The sequence below is a fragment of the Trachurus trachurus genome (genome assembly GCF_905171665.1).
Source record: "Trachurus trachurus genome assembly, chromosome: 4".
In the NCBI taxonomy this organism is placed as follows: domain Eukaryota; kingdom Metazoa; phylum Chordata; class Actinopteri; order Carangiformes; family Carangidae; genus Trachurus; species Trachurus trachurus.
In genome coordinates, this window is record NC_139898.1 from 16,355,866 (window position 1) to 16,370,549 (window position 14,684).

Sequence of the window (14,684 nt, forward strand, 5' to 3'; positions counted from 1 at the left end):
ATTCTGTCTACTCTGTATGAGCTCTCGCAGTCTGATTAATTCAGCAATCCTCACATTCCAACTGCTCATTATACACCAAACTTCCACTCCTCTCTGTCTTTTTTATCTACGTCTTCCCCCGTTTCATTTTTCCCCCCCTCATTCCTTTGGTCCTCGACATTTCAGGCTTTTCATTTGAGTGTACTGATGTGTGCTTGCCAGATCCAGTAGCCATGGAGGCAAGCTTTTCCTTGGGGATTCAGGGTTTGACAGCACACATAGGCTGTCAGTATTCTACGCTGGCTAACAATGATAGGGCAATTAAAGTGGAGGGGACCATGCTGTTTCTCGCTGTTTATGTATCTCTCCAGCTCTCATATATATAAGTGTCCCCATTGTATCAGAAATAATAATCGAAACCATGATATAGAACTATCTTTACATGCTGAGCTTTGGTGCTATGGGTGAGGTTAACCTGAAACAACACATTTGCTGTTCATTATAGTCCATTAATACATGTGCCCATTAACAATCACAGCATAAGGCCAGACATGAAATGAATTCTATATTGTATTAATTTTATGGGCATCTGTAATACCCTACGCAAATTGATGTTCTATCTAAACTGAAGTGTGATTGAAGAAAATAAAAAGATAAACAAACTAAACACAGTGTATGGGTGAAAACGAGATCCTCATCCAACTCTAGAGGAAGAGACCATCCTTTGAACCATATGTATTTTATTTCAACAAGCAACATAACGACAAGACCATATTGTCCATGAGCACGGCAGTGTAAAAAACTCTAGTCTCACTTTAGTTGTGAAACAGTGTTCATCTGTTTGAGCTATTTCCATCTCTGATTCCTATGTGAGCTTAAAGCAAAGCACAGGTCCGCTGCATCCCTGGAGATGCTAAATCTCGACATCAGAAAGACAAACAACATCTGTTTACTCTCAAACACTCTCTAGCAGAGCTGCTGCCATGGTGGAGATATCACACATGCAGGCTGAACAAAGCAGTAAGGTGTCTCTATCACACTGTGATCCCCAATCTCAGTCGTGTTTTGGAGAGAATCCCTGGAATACACTGGGAAGTTTATTTTTGCTTTAAGTGTCAGGGCAAGGAGAGTCCTCTGAGTAAAACCAAGATGTGTATTTACACTATAAATTCCAACATATAAGGCCCTGTCTTCATGCCAGTTCAGATCAACGTCTCAACAGCCAAAGCCGTATCTTTTGTTAGGAAAAGTTGATTTTGTTCCACTTGCTTCCATTTGGTAATATTTTGGCTTTCCATGAAATTGCTTTTACTGAAAAGTGCACAGAGCACTTTATAGGGAGTTGTCAATACAAATCAGGTGTGGTAGTGCAGTTTTGATGTCAAAGATAAATGATCCTCTCTGCCTTGTCTGACCAAGTTTTAGAGCAGCTCCAGGCATTCTGTGTTTACTGTATTTCTTACATTCACTGGGCGTACCCCCATGAACCAACCAACCTTCACAATCCCATTTCATTCTCATATCTACAGTACTTTATACCTTCTCCTTTTTTAACCCATACACAAGCTGACTTTCTGTACAGTAACTGCAAAAATCTTGCCAATGATATTTGAAAAACATTTTAAATCTGTTTTTCTTCCATTTTTGGTTAACCATATTTGTACAATTATCTAAATGAAGAATTAAAGCTGATAAATGATCGTGGTTAATGGCAAATGAATGAATAAAATGCTTTTACATAAAAATTGTTACAGATAAAAAAAAAGTGTTAAAGTAAATTAATAAGTGTAAATGTAAAGTCTAATGTGTGTGTGAGTGTGCGTGTGTGTGTGCATGCTTGCGTGCCTGCGTGCGTGCGTGTGCACAGGGCAGTTGGCCCACCAAAAAGCAGGTTACCACCAGTGAGACATGAAACATTCATGGCAGATGTGACCAAGGCATCACAGAACAGGAAGTTAGATCCCCTGGGGCTCTGACAGACAGACACAGACACATAGACACAGACACACACACACACACACTAACTTGAGCCAACCAGCCTGAATAATCGCTGTTTTGTTTTATTGACATTCAACTTCTGAATATATACCTGCAGGCACCAGTGATGGACTAAGCACACACAGATGTGAGACCACAGTCTTGATTTATGGTCGTGCACAGTGCTGACACCGCCTGTCCCAGGTGCTGGCAGGAGATAGAGCTCTGCTTGACCCACAACCCGCCACACATGCATACACAAACACACAAACACACACACACACACATACAGTTATTATACTCTCGCTCCAAGGCCAGCCCATTATATCATACTAAATGAGTGTTTTAGCGACTGAGCATGTACGCACTTGCCACTAGAGTGGCTATAAATGTCTCTACTCACAGCATGCTCCTGAGCCAGCATGCTACCAGCATCTAGACCCCCACCCAGTGTCACTGACAACACATGGAGTAAATTAGACCAACTGGTTTGACCTCACCACATGATGTGTGAGCACAGTCTGAAAGTGTCTCCCTCCAAAACACTGCAACATCAAATCAACACTGAAACAATCTCAAGAGCCAACACTTGACCACTCCCATCTTCTCAGCTTCCAGCCTCACACATTAAACAACAATAAACTCAATAGCAGCAGCACCAGCTGCACTATTTTACATAAGTATAAAAAGTATATAATCATTTAAACAACAAATAACAATAAAATGGCAAAAGGCTGGAATATAGTGGCAAAGAGCAGAACAGTCCAAAGGTCAACTGTCTGCACGATAGGAAGAGTAGTATCACAAATGTTTGAATCTGCTTGTTTGAATAAAACAACATCAGTAAGTTAGCAGCTGTATGAATACAGCAGCTAAAAGAGCAACTTGCTGACAACTGTCATTCCTGACGTCAAAGATGGCCTTCCGTGATGCAACACTGCCCCTCCTGGACCGACAGCATCTCCATGCAGCAGCGGCTCCTGAGACGTATACCATGGTACAGTACAGATAAGTACATCTGTTCAGGATGGAGCCAGACCTCTGCCTCTGCTTTGGGTCACACATGATCTCTTGTTTTCATGTGAAGACTTCAACATGGAGGGGAGATGTGACCAGGGGGATGTGCCTGCGGGGTAAGATGGAGCAGGGGCCTCTTGCTCCACACTGATGAATACAATAACCTTTCCAATTTTGACCCGTGTGTAATTTAGCAAAAGACTGACCCCAGTGATGTCTAGCCTTCCAATCTAGATCCCTGTGTACTCTGTGTCCTCAAGTGCAACAGCCACTTACACAGCTATTGGTGCAAGGCATTTCAGGTCTGTCATGACTAACCAAGCCAGCACATGCACACCCTGTGCACAGGTGAGACTGCAGCACCGTTGGAGCCCATGATCACAGAACCAAGATTACAAAGCATCTAGCCCCAACACCTGGAGAGGCTCTGCTGATACCTAACCACTAAGACTTTCAAACATGCACAATTCATTTTTGATGAGGATGTATTTATCTCCTGTAGTGTGTGTAACATTGTACGGTATGGTTGTACATTATTATCTAGTCTGCCTGTTGATTTGATTACATGAACACTAATTAGAGCCAGCAGCAATGAAATCTAATCAGTTACACGATTTGGCCTTGCTCTAGATGCGACATGATATCTTCAAGACTATACAGCGGAATGGTCAGTTGTTGTTATTGCTGATTAAAGACAGTAACAGGCAGTTTGAATGAAGCATTCTGCAGGATTTCTGATGTACAGAAGGAAGCTCAGTTTGTGGAACGCAGATCACAGACATAGTTAAATTTATGGTGTTCATGTTTAACTCTCTCGTACTTTCTCTAGGATCCCTGGTGTAAATCTTGTCCCATTAAAATTTCACTAGCAACAGAAGGGAGTGTTATAGAAGTGCACTGAACACTAAATGAAAGCTGAAGCTCTGATCTTTTCATTGATGTGGTGTGTCAGTCATACAGTACATTAGGATGGATACTGAAGCCTCCAGCCTAAATGGCTGGCACTGTGATGCCAAGAGCACACAAATACTGCCAGCATGCCAGCAATAGAGACAGTATTCACTATTTATTGAAGAAGAGTATCAATCACAAGATAAGAGAAAGATAGCTCATGAAGAATCCTGTGAAGATTTAGAAGCATTTCAAAGTATTTATCAATGCCAGTTACTTGTTTAATGGATGTTTCTTCCTTACTTCATGGCATATTTGTTTAACAATATCTTCCATTCCAATGCCATCCAGTTCATCTATCTCATTTTATTTTACTTCAGTACCTGTAAACTTTGTTATTCCCTTAGCAACTTAGCTAGGAGCAGTGACGACCACATAAACAGTTGTTTTTATGGGACTTACTACTTAGATAGATAGATAGATAGATAGATAGATAGATAGATAGATAGATAGATAGATAGATAGATAGATAGATAGATAGATAGATAGATAGATAGATTTCAGAAGCCTGTTTTTTCTATACTCTTTTATTTTGGCCTCTTTTATGCAGTCCAGGCTTTTGAAAAGAGAGTAAACATATACTATGTTGCTGCTGAGTGTTAAAAATGCAGACTAAAAATCGAGAAAATCAGCAATATTGTAGAATCGCAATTTAAATCGAATCGGCATCCAAAAAAATCGTAGAAGAATCAAATCGGGAGAAAAGCATATCGTCCCAGCCCTACTAGATAGATAGATAGATAGATAGATAGATAGATAGATAGATAGATAGATAGATAGATAGATAGATAGATAGATAGATAGATAGATAGATAGATAGATAGATAGATAGATAGATAGATAGATAGATAGATAGATAGATAGATAGATAACGACTACAACATTGCAGGCATTCTCATCAGATGGTGCATATTAGAGTAGTCACTCGTCAGCAGCCTCCCAAAACAATAAAACAGCAGTCGACAGACAGCTTAGCCCATCAGCACACTGTTAAATTACAGCCAACAGCACCCCCTCCCCCCTAGATCTAAACTCTCATCTCTAGCACCAGGAGAACAATCTGCAGAGTAATTAGCCTCCACCAACAGACAGTTACAGAGAGAAGGAGGACGTTTGGCTTGATTAAATTATTAAACCACACAAACAAAAAAACAAAAGCAGCATCAAAGAGGCACTGCGGCTCTCCTTCAAAGCTCCTCGCTGTTCCCTAAATACAGAATACAGAGAACGTGTTCTCCCAAGCCACTAGTTGGCATAATTAGCTAAATGTGTGCATTTGTGCACAAGTGTGTGTGTGTGTGTGTCAGTGTGTGTTTGCAGTGATTGGAACCATTCCTCCGACTGCTATCTAAAATAACCAAGTGGTTAACGACAACATGATGCCAGGGAGCCCCCCACACACACACAACCCACCCCACCCCCCTACAACATCCCCACACCAGCATACACACACATCATGTCTACACACATACACATTAAACAATACTCTAATTACAACATTTATAACTCCCCCTTGCCTCCTGCATCTCTCCAACCCCCAACCCACAAATCTGTGAATCTGGAATTGAATTTAGCCCAAGTTGAGGGCTGCGCTGGCATGAAAAGACTATTTGATTAGAACGGCAGTTGTTTCATTTGTGGTGCAGCAGATTGCAGAGCCTCTCTATCCGGTATGCAATCTGTATTCATTACTCGGTGTAAAAGGATGATCCATGTCCTGACACCAGGCTCATCATTTCATGCAGATGCACAGCAGCTCCACAAGGCCCTTAGTGAGCCGCCATACCATGCATCCCCCTGAAACCTCAGCCATTCTCCTCTGCTGTCTCCCCTGCTCACCACCTGCTACTCTACTCCTTCCTGCTTTTCTTTTTATGGTATGGGTAAAGCTGTGACATATAATTGATTTAACTCTTTTTTTTATATGTATCTAAACTAGCAATAAACACAAAAAATTGGAGAGAAAAAATATTCAGAGCATTCCCAAACGTAGCTGTACAGATATAAGAGGTAAAAAATAATAATAATAATCAACCATTTATCAAATGTTACCCAAATACCCATATACTAACAACCCTCTCTCTTTAAACATCTAGACCTCTAGACACCTCACTCTTCTCATTTCTCTCTCCCTCTTTCTCTTCCACCCTCCTTCCCTGCCTTCTATTCATGCTGTGGCTTACAACCCTGCTCTTTCCATTGAAGGCCCGCTGTCCCTCTGCCACCAGCAGCCTCCAAAGTATTACCAAAAGTACAGCATTCACAACTTCAAGGCATTTGTGTCCTCTATTCTAGTTTGTAGGGATTTGCAATCTGATAGTTGTGTACTGTATTTATGACTTGGTATTTGTGCCTGTGAGTGTTGAAGCTAAATTCACTGGGGGACGTTAAATATGTTGATGCACAACTATAATTGAAGCAAATCTTGTCATGAGGAGCAGAGGTAAGGAGAGACAGCTCTGTCTTCATGCAGGTGGTATTTTCTCAGTGTGTTGGTTGTTTGTGCCTGCACCTGGTGATCATGACACACAACATGCACTACAGTGGCCAGAGAGACACGGGAGACAAGGGAGAGTATCACAATGAATGGATGGCAATTTTCTGAGGCAGTTTTCAAATTGTGGGCATTTATGCTCAATTTGGAGCAACTTTACTTCTACTGTATGTAGTAAAAGAAACTGCATTTGAAAACATTTATAATTTTTCCTGCTCTGTTTCATGTACAGTACACTATGCCAAGAAATACTGTAAGTTCTAACATACTGACACTTATTCTCTTCTCTGCCTTGATTCACAAAATTAGCACTCAAAGTTAACTTTGGCAGCATCTCACTGTGCCATACTGCCAGGCTCCGAATGAATGGCCCACTGATGACTGTCCTGATGGGCGCACACACACCAGCTCATCTACAAATGTTCACATGCCAGCCAAACGTGTAGCTGTTTCAATGTATATACCACGTCAACAAAAGCAATTCTAAATGTTTGAGTATTTTGTCAAAAAGGGGAAGCTGTTCTGTTCTGCATATTGTGCTTTTATTTTTAACCCCCCAAGTCCCTGGAAACTGAAAGAGATGTGTATGTGCTGTTTGCATAAAGACAATCCAAATGCGTAATAAAAACTCTGTCTGCTTTATTTCAAAACATACCCTTAAGCTCTGTGCCTCCTTTTTAAAGTGTATCAACCTAAAAATAAGGCAATGAATTTTGATAAGGAACCTTGCGTCAGCTGAGATAACCCAGGGAAAACTCATTTTGCTATCAGGGAGACAATTTCAAATTCATTTTGTGCTGTTGTCATATCCTTTTGTCCATGTCATTATGAAGTGATCCAGGGAGCATCAGCCTCAACAATACGGAAGGATGCTTTAGTTCCCTTTAACAGAACAAGGTCACTTATGATACCCTACGCTCCCTGACACAACTGTCTGATGTCTTGTATGTCTTTCAAAACCACATAAGTCTTTCCACAACTTCCTCCCTGGGTTTGAAACTAGGATCCTAAACTTTCTGGGTCTATGTGCTGTGTTTGAAGTGAAATAATCCCTTTGGCAGAGTCACACAGAAGCCAGTGTCTCTTCTTTGGAGACTGTAGAGAGGGGGAGCTTAAAAAATGAACTTCCAAAGAAGAAGAAGACCACAAGCACAGGATACATGCCTATCTACCTTGTGCCATATGCTGCCGAGGCAGAGGAGAAAGAAAAGGCAATGAAAAGGACTAAAAATGACATGGCCAGCCTGTGTATAGTCTTTTCGACAGACAGGGCAAGAAGACAAGCAGACCTGTTGACAAGCATGTAAGTGAGTTTGTGTGTATGTGAGTTTTAGAGTGTGCATCTATGTCAGAAAAGCCCTTGCCTGTGTATTTATTTGACAGCATAGGTAGACCTGATAAAAGTGCCTATGGATGAGTAGGAATCTAAACCTGGAGCTGCGTATCCAGTAAGCCATCAGACCAAATGCGGCGCCACGAAAAAACATCATCAGCTAGTTGTCTGCAGCGCCTGCTCACAGGCCACACAATGCCAGCTATGATTAGCCTATGTTCATCCAGTGTTGCTCACCAGAGACATGTCTGTCCTCCTCTCCCTCTGTCACTGCTGAAGGACATCACAAAACTCACCTGATGGTGGAGCGATACAAGAGCACAGAGGGAAAGGGGAGGGGGGAAGAGGTGGAATAGACAAGGGGGAGTAGAGTGTCACTACACACTTCTGCAAACCTGAGAAGACTGGGAGGAGCAGGGGTGAACACTGTCCAGAGCCGACAAAGCAGTGAGCTCAGATAAGTACTTGAAATATACAGGCTGGCATTGATGTTACACACCACAACCAGCAGCTGACTTCCCAGAAGTGCTGCCAACATGCTCTATTTAGGACGGGAGGGAAATGTATTGCTTACATGAATGAGTCATTTCTCGTTAATACACCACTCCTCCTCCTCCTCCTCCTCCTCCTCCTATATCCTGTCTTCCTGCTTCTATCTCTTCTGTGTGTGTGGAAAAAAAAAGTGCATCACATCTATTACCCTGCTCTTGCACTCTATATCTCCTTCGCTCTCACACAGTCTTTACTTGTTTCTTTTTTTCTCTACTTTAGCACTAGACATCAGAATATTAATGGTGTATCTTTCAAACTGATAAGAAAATTACACATTTAGAAAATTACACACTTTAGTGGATGTTTGAAGGCGAATTTAAACCTAATTAGGCACTATGATGTGATATCTGACTCATATAATGTTGCACTCATTTATAGGGCGAGTTGATGCTCACAACACCTTGTTTTTCAAATTCTGTGAAAATCAGTTGCTGCATAAAAGTCAGCTTGGTTGGTTACCGTCATCAAGAAGTAATCCATAATGGTTCTGTGATAGTTTTAACATCCTGTTTAATATTTAAGTTAATGTGCCATCCAACTCATCCCTCCATGACAAATTGCATAACATCACTGATGAATTTAAATAGGTGGGTATTGTCTGAAAGAGTAAAGTGATGATGGCTCTTTAGGGATTCTAGTTAACACATGGCCTATTCTGCTTCAGTTCGTCCTCTTTCCTGATTATGGAGAGTAACCGCCCTGCACTGTGCTTTCCCTGGACAAGTGAGGCTTACAAATCACCCTTGCAGCAGCTAGAGGAGTTGAAGGCGCTCGGTGCAAGGTTTTACTGCCTGTCTTCTATGAATGGCTCCCTGAAGGCTCCTGCGATAATAGCTCACAGCCGTGCCCTTCACGGAGCCTGACATCAAGCACACCCCTACAGCAGAATGGAATGGCATATCAACTTACCCAATGGGGTATCATATCAACTCATCCACTGGTTCCTGGTCATAACATAGGCAGAAGCTGAAATGAAATAGTGGCAGCCGGAACTTACATGACAAGTTGAAATTCACTCAGTTTGGACACAGAACTTTTTTTAAAGGTCCCAAGATGCTGAGTTCTTGTAATATTAATGAGAATAAATGAGACAGGATTTTTTTTTCAGAGTCCTGGCTGCTCCTCTGCTCTAAAATTCATGGTGTAGCACATAATGTAGGTAAGTACATAAATGTTGACTGAGTGAACAATGACTTCAACGTGCTTGAAGAGTTCTGTTTTGTTTTACCCAGTTTTTGGAGGAACTACAAGACAACTGGATGACAGATTTTGTTTTCTAAAAGGGACCAATGAATGAACAATGATGATAACATGCACCTAAAAATACAATTGAAGCTGATTGTTAAATTTCCATTCATCAGACCACTGTAAAGAAAGTGTTACAGTATTCCCTCTCCTCACTACTGTTGAATGACTTGAAAATTATTGAGGAAAGTAATGTAAACAATAGCAATCTGTGATATATTTGATTCATTCAGATTTAAATCTCACAGTCAATCCAAACATTTGTGCCAAAGAGGCTCTATACCAGACTCCCGTATAGGTCCAGCTTTGCAAACCCACATCCACATAGCTCTGTAGCATAGCTGACCCAGTAACCACAATTAACTCTAAATCAAACATGGACCCAACCCAAGCCATTAATATAAGTCCCGTGACCTGACCCCTGCCCATAACGTTAATTAAGCACTAAAGGCTACACAAGTAACTCACTTTAAAACTCATCCAGGTTGTATTCACGCAGGGCTTGCATGATGGCTGGCTCCACATATCCAAACTGACTGGACCATCGCTATCAGTCAGCTGCAATCTCAGTTCTGGAATGATGATGAATTGAGGCGTGAAAGGTTGTGTCATAGGCCCCATAACAACAACCCTGGCAGGTTATTAGGCTTGGTAACGATTGTGCTTTTCTTTTGTTCACATGTTTATTTCACCCAGTGCCTGTCTATACTTATTTCTAACTGTATTTTACCACTGAAATTAGATTAACATATTTTTAAACCCTATCATTTTTGTAGATTAACCGCCTGACACCACTTTCCATAAGACTAAACTATACTACAGAAAGCAATGTAGAGCCAAAATGGCTTGAAGATTATTTATTGTTAATTATCAATTATTTGATAATTAGCACAAGCATTAACACAAAGTATAGCTGAAGCTGATGAAAATGTTGGTCATTTTGCAAGTGTTTTGTTGAGTGAAGAATTGATTTAAAAAAAAAAGTCAGGGAACCACCAAAGTAATTATAACTCGACCTGATGGGACCACAAATGTTTTGAACAACTTTCATGACAATCCATCCAGTGTGCTCTGTGCTCAAAGTCAGCTGTCTAAATGTGAAACTGAATTACTGTAAATCATGATACAATCCGCCATACAAAACGCAGACATGGTGGAGGGGGGGTACACTCATGCCAAAGCAAACACTGAGATTTCACTGTGCCACCAGATTTTTGCCTCCCTGTGGCCAAGTCAAAATTCAGAGCAATTACTGAGCACAAGAATTTTGCATTTTGCAGGATATTTTCCTAAAGAAAAAAAATGAAAGAAGGGAAAACTCAAGTAGAGTCACATGGTCCTGGTCATTGCAACCGACGTAACCAGAATTGGTTTGGGCTTTGAGGTAAGTGAGTGGTTCAAAAAAACACAAAAAAAGAAAGGGCATACAAAAAAGAGACATTCATCCATCCAGCCATCCATCATAACCAGTGCTACGGTGAAGCCAATTTCCACAAAGCTGCTAAGCTGATTGAGGCAGACCAAATCTGTTTCACCAGCTTACATTCCTTCAAAATGGCCATCTCACTTCCAATATCACGGGCTTTTACTGTTCCCCATTCCCCTGGCTCAGGCTGAGAGTTAGCAAGGCTTAGCTGGATGAAACACTCCAACAGCCCAGTTCTCCCCTGGAACCCACTGATATCTCTATAGCACAGCCTTTCCCCACATAGCTACACTTAGTTGGTTTATTTACTCATGCTATTATCCTTTGTTTAATTTCTTCGTTTTACTTTTTGTTTCATATCAGAACACTATTACAACCATTAGGATGTAAACTAAAGATTTATGTGAATTCTGATTACTCTGGGCACAGAGACACAATCTAATCACAGTGTCTGTACACACACACATACATACACACACACACACCCTGGCAAAATGCACAGGCAGCACTTAACCACAACACCTTCTACTGGAGTAGATTAAATTCACACAAGGCCTCTTTGAAGAAGGAAATTGGACAGATAAGAGACAGATTTCTATGAAAGAAGCTTGTGAGGGGTCCTATAGAGAGAGAGCGTGGAAGTGTGCAATGGAAATGGTGCCTCACCTGTTTCTGTTACCTGTAAGCTTGCACTCGCGCCACTGCTCATAGCGTGTTCATATACCTGATATTTATTATTCTTTTGTCGTTTACAGCATCATATTCCTCTCTGGTCACTTTCTCTCTGTCTCTCTCTCACACTTTCTCTGTCATTTTGCCACAACAGCAAATATCCTGTTGGCCCAGGCTGCTGGTGCTGGTCTATCTGGCCCTGGGATCGATCCGGCTCCAAGCCGAGGCCTCCCATTCATCTCAGAGCCATAAAATGTGATTAGTGCTGACTACAGCACTGCAGGGAGATGGGCTGATAGGCCTGATAGCCTCAGATAGGCAGGGCTGGACACTCTACAGGAAGACAGCAGCAACAGCATGCTGTGTATTCACCCCTCCCCGCCTTTCAGACCCTTTTTTTTCTGTGGATCTCTGTTTGCTTTTTTTCAGTCTCATCTTTGTCATTCTCTCTCTCCCTCCCACTGTCTGCCTCACTCTTTGTCCTTATATTTGGCTGTCTTCAGACTGTCTCCCTCTATACCTTGTATCTCATTTTTTGTTTGCTTCATATCTAAGCCTGACAAGCTTGTGTGCACACAAATTGCATAGCAGAAGTCAGACTTAAAAGTCTGTGTTTAGAGGTTTACCTTCTTGTGATCTTGCAAAGTTATATTTAAATGGCAGAACAAGCCACCGCCACCACCCTGAAGCCACACTCACTGTACCCACATACAGTGTATCTCTGTGGCATGTGACCACCTCTGTCAGCCAATCACAGAGCTGGCTAGTGGCAGAATCAAGCTCAGAGACTGTGACAAGAAGTGAGGTAGGAAGAAGAAGACTTCCTCAGCTGTGAGGAGGAACAACGTTGGTGGTGTTACAAGCACAATTTTCTATAACACCGAGATGTGTCAGGGGACATTTAGTGTGGTTTTTATGTGTCCTAATAAAGAACATTTAATGCAGTCATTCACACATAATGTTAAAAAATAATAATGTTCACATTGCTACTTTGACATAAGATTGAACCAAAAAATGTGTGGTTAATTACAAATAATAATGATTGATGGTTTGTCTCTGTGTACCAGTTATAACTACTGACAAGATGAACCTACATTTCACCTACACACAGCATTTAACATCCCCTGTTCACCATAGTTCTCTGGAACTGGTATCATCCTAAAAATGAACGTGTCAAAGAAGCTGCCCTTCATGTGCTGTGCCAGACTATCAGAGACATGAGATTTCTATGTATGTGTTTAAAGGTAGGGTTGGAGAATCTGGAAAAACGGTTATAGCAGGCTACATTTTGAAAATACACAAGTCAAAAGTCCCAGCCCCTTTCCTCAGACTTCTCTCTGAAGCCTTCACCTTTCCGCGGACGTAGGTGAAGACACCCAACACACATTGCCAGAGCTACACTGCCACCCACCAGACTGGAGTGTGGCTTTTCCGCAGACGTAGGTGAAGACTCTGGTTGCGCACGCGAGAGGAGGGAGAGAGGGACAGAGACGGCAGCTTGATTGGGCGTAGGCAGAACTAGACATGAAGGCATCTGATTGGTTTTTGCTTTTTGGAGCAAAAAGCATCGATTGGTCAGAGTTTTTGTCAGTCCTGCAGCTGCCACAGAGGTCTGATTATTTTCGTTCCTTTTTCTGAATACATATAGTAATGTAATGACTATTCTCAGGATAGAGGGTTTCTGAACAGGATTACCAACCATAACTTTAAGATATCTGTATCACATTAGTATTTGGGATTTTTTGATTGATAGAGTAATACATTCTTGATATTTTTTAATAAAACTGATAGACTAAAAAAATATTATATAGAAGCAGTGCGTAGGGGCTTTTAAGTATGTTGATTTTGTCAGTAGGGATATAAAAAAACAACAAACTTTTTCATTCATTTTTCATTAATAGTTGCAATTGAAGAGCCTCAAACCAAAATTATTTGTGTGTCATAAAATGAAAGTGGGAGAGATGTCATCTCCATGATTAATGGTAACACTACAAGATCACAGCATGCTGACCTGAGTCTCACGGACGTTCTCCACTGTGAAGTTGAACCAGACTCTAAAGCGCGGGTTGCAGGTGTCAGGCCGGATGAAGAGGTCAAACTCAAACTCACTGATGTAGTCAACGCGGCCAAGGTTCCCTGCAGAGTCAGTGAGACAGCTTACATTAGCATTAAGCAGAACCAAGCAGTCCATAACACATAAATACATTTGGATCATTATCAGTATTCCTAAAGGCTCTCAGTACATGGATTCAAAGCATTACAGACAGACACGCAATCACAGGACAAAACAAAGAGAAAACAAAACATGGCCTTATTTAAATTGAGGGTCTGCTTTCAAAGGCAGATGTGTTTAATCAATCGGTCACAGTCAAGTGACTAGAAATGGTGCATCACTGTCACGGTGGCCTCCTGCCTCCTTCATCAGTGGATGTAGCTGCAGATTTTTCTACATTGGTTAAATCCCTCAAACAAAAACAACACCCAGAGAGAGCAGCAAGTATGAGGAGCAGAAAGACCAACAGAGAGGGTTGTTCCCACCATCTATAACTGACACACAATATACTATCCACAGCAAAAAAAAAAAAAGATCCAGATGATCAGTGGAAGCATAATTAATCCAATGGGAACTATTTCCTTGCTTCCAACTCTCCAAGCTGTCTATAAGATGACTGGGTGGTAGATGATTACATGACAAGCATTCTAAATATAGGTTTTGTCTGTATCTTCTGAAGGCACATATAGTGGAGAGTCTTGTGCTGAATGTACGAATTAATGATTGTCAGGGTCAAAGGATGGAGGAACAGTGAGATAAGAGCGTGTTCATCCTCTCATTGGTGCTGCTGCATGGAAAAAAAAATGACACATTGACAGCTTCACCTAATAGATGAGAGCAGTCAACTCTGTCATTTTAAAAGCTGAACTGAGATGCTGTATAAGACCAACAGATGTTCAAGAGTTAAATGTGCTGGCAAACAGGGCAGACCGTGGGGCTCAAAGTCCCTTAGAACTCTACATCAGGGTACTGCTGACCACCTGGT

General features: G+C 41.4%; 1 protein-coding gene across 2 annotated transcripts in view; it reads right to left on the bottom strand.

The window, feature by feature from the left end:
- The window catches only part of agbl4 (AGBL carboxypeptidase 4), a gene marked incomplete at its 5' end in the record, with an annotated part of 263,314 nt that overhangs the window by 220,081 nt on the left and 28,549 nt on the right, over positions 1 to 14,684 (bottom strand). For both annotated transcript variants that reach the window (XM_083969985.1, XM_083969984.1), the window contains one exon: positions 13,658 to 13,782. In XM_083969985.1, coding sequence (XP_083826111.1) covers positions 13,658 to 13,782 — 125 coding nt within the window. The remainder of the gene's footprint in view (positions 1 to 13,657; positions 13,783 to 14,684) is intronic.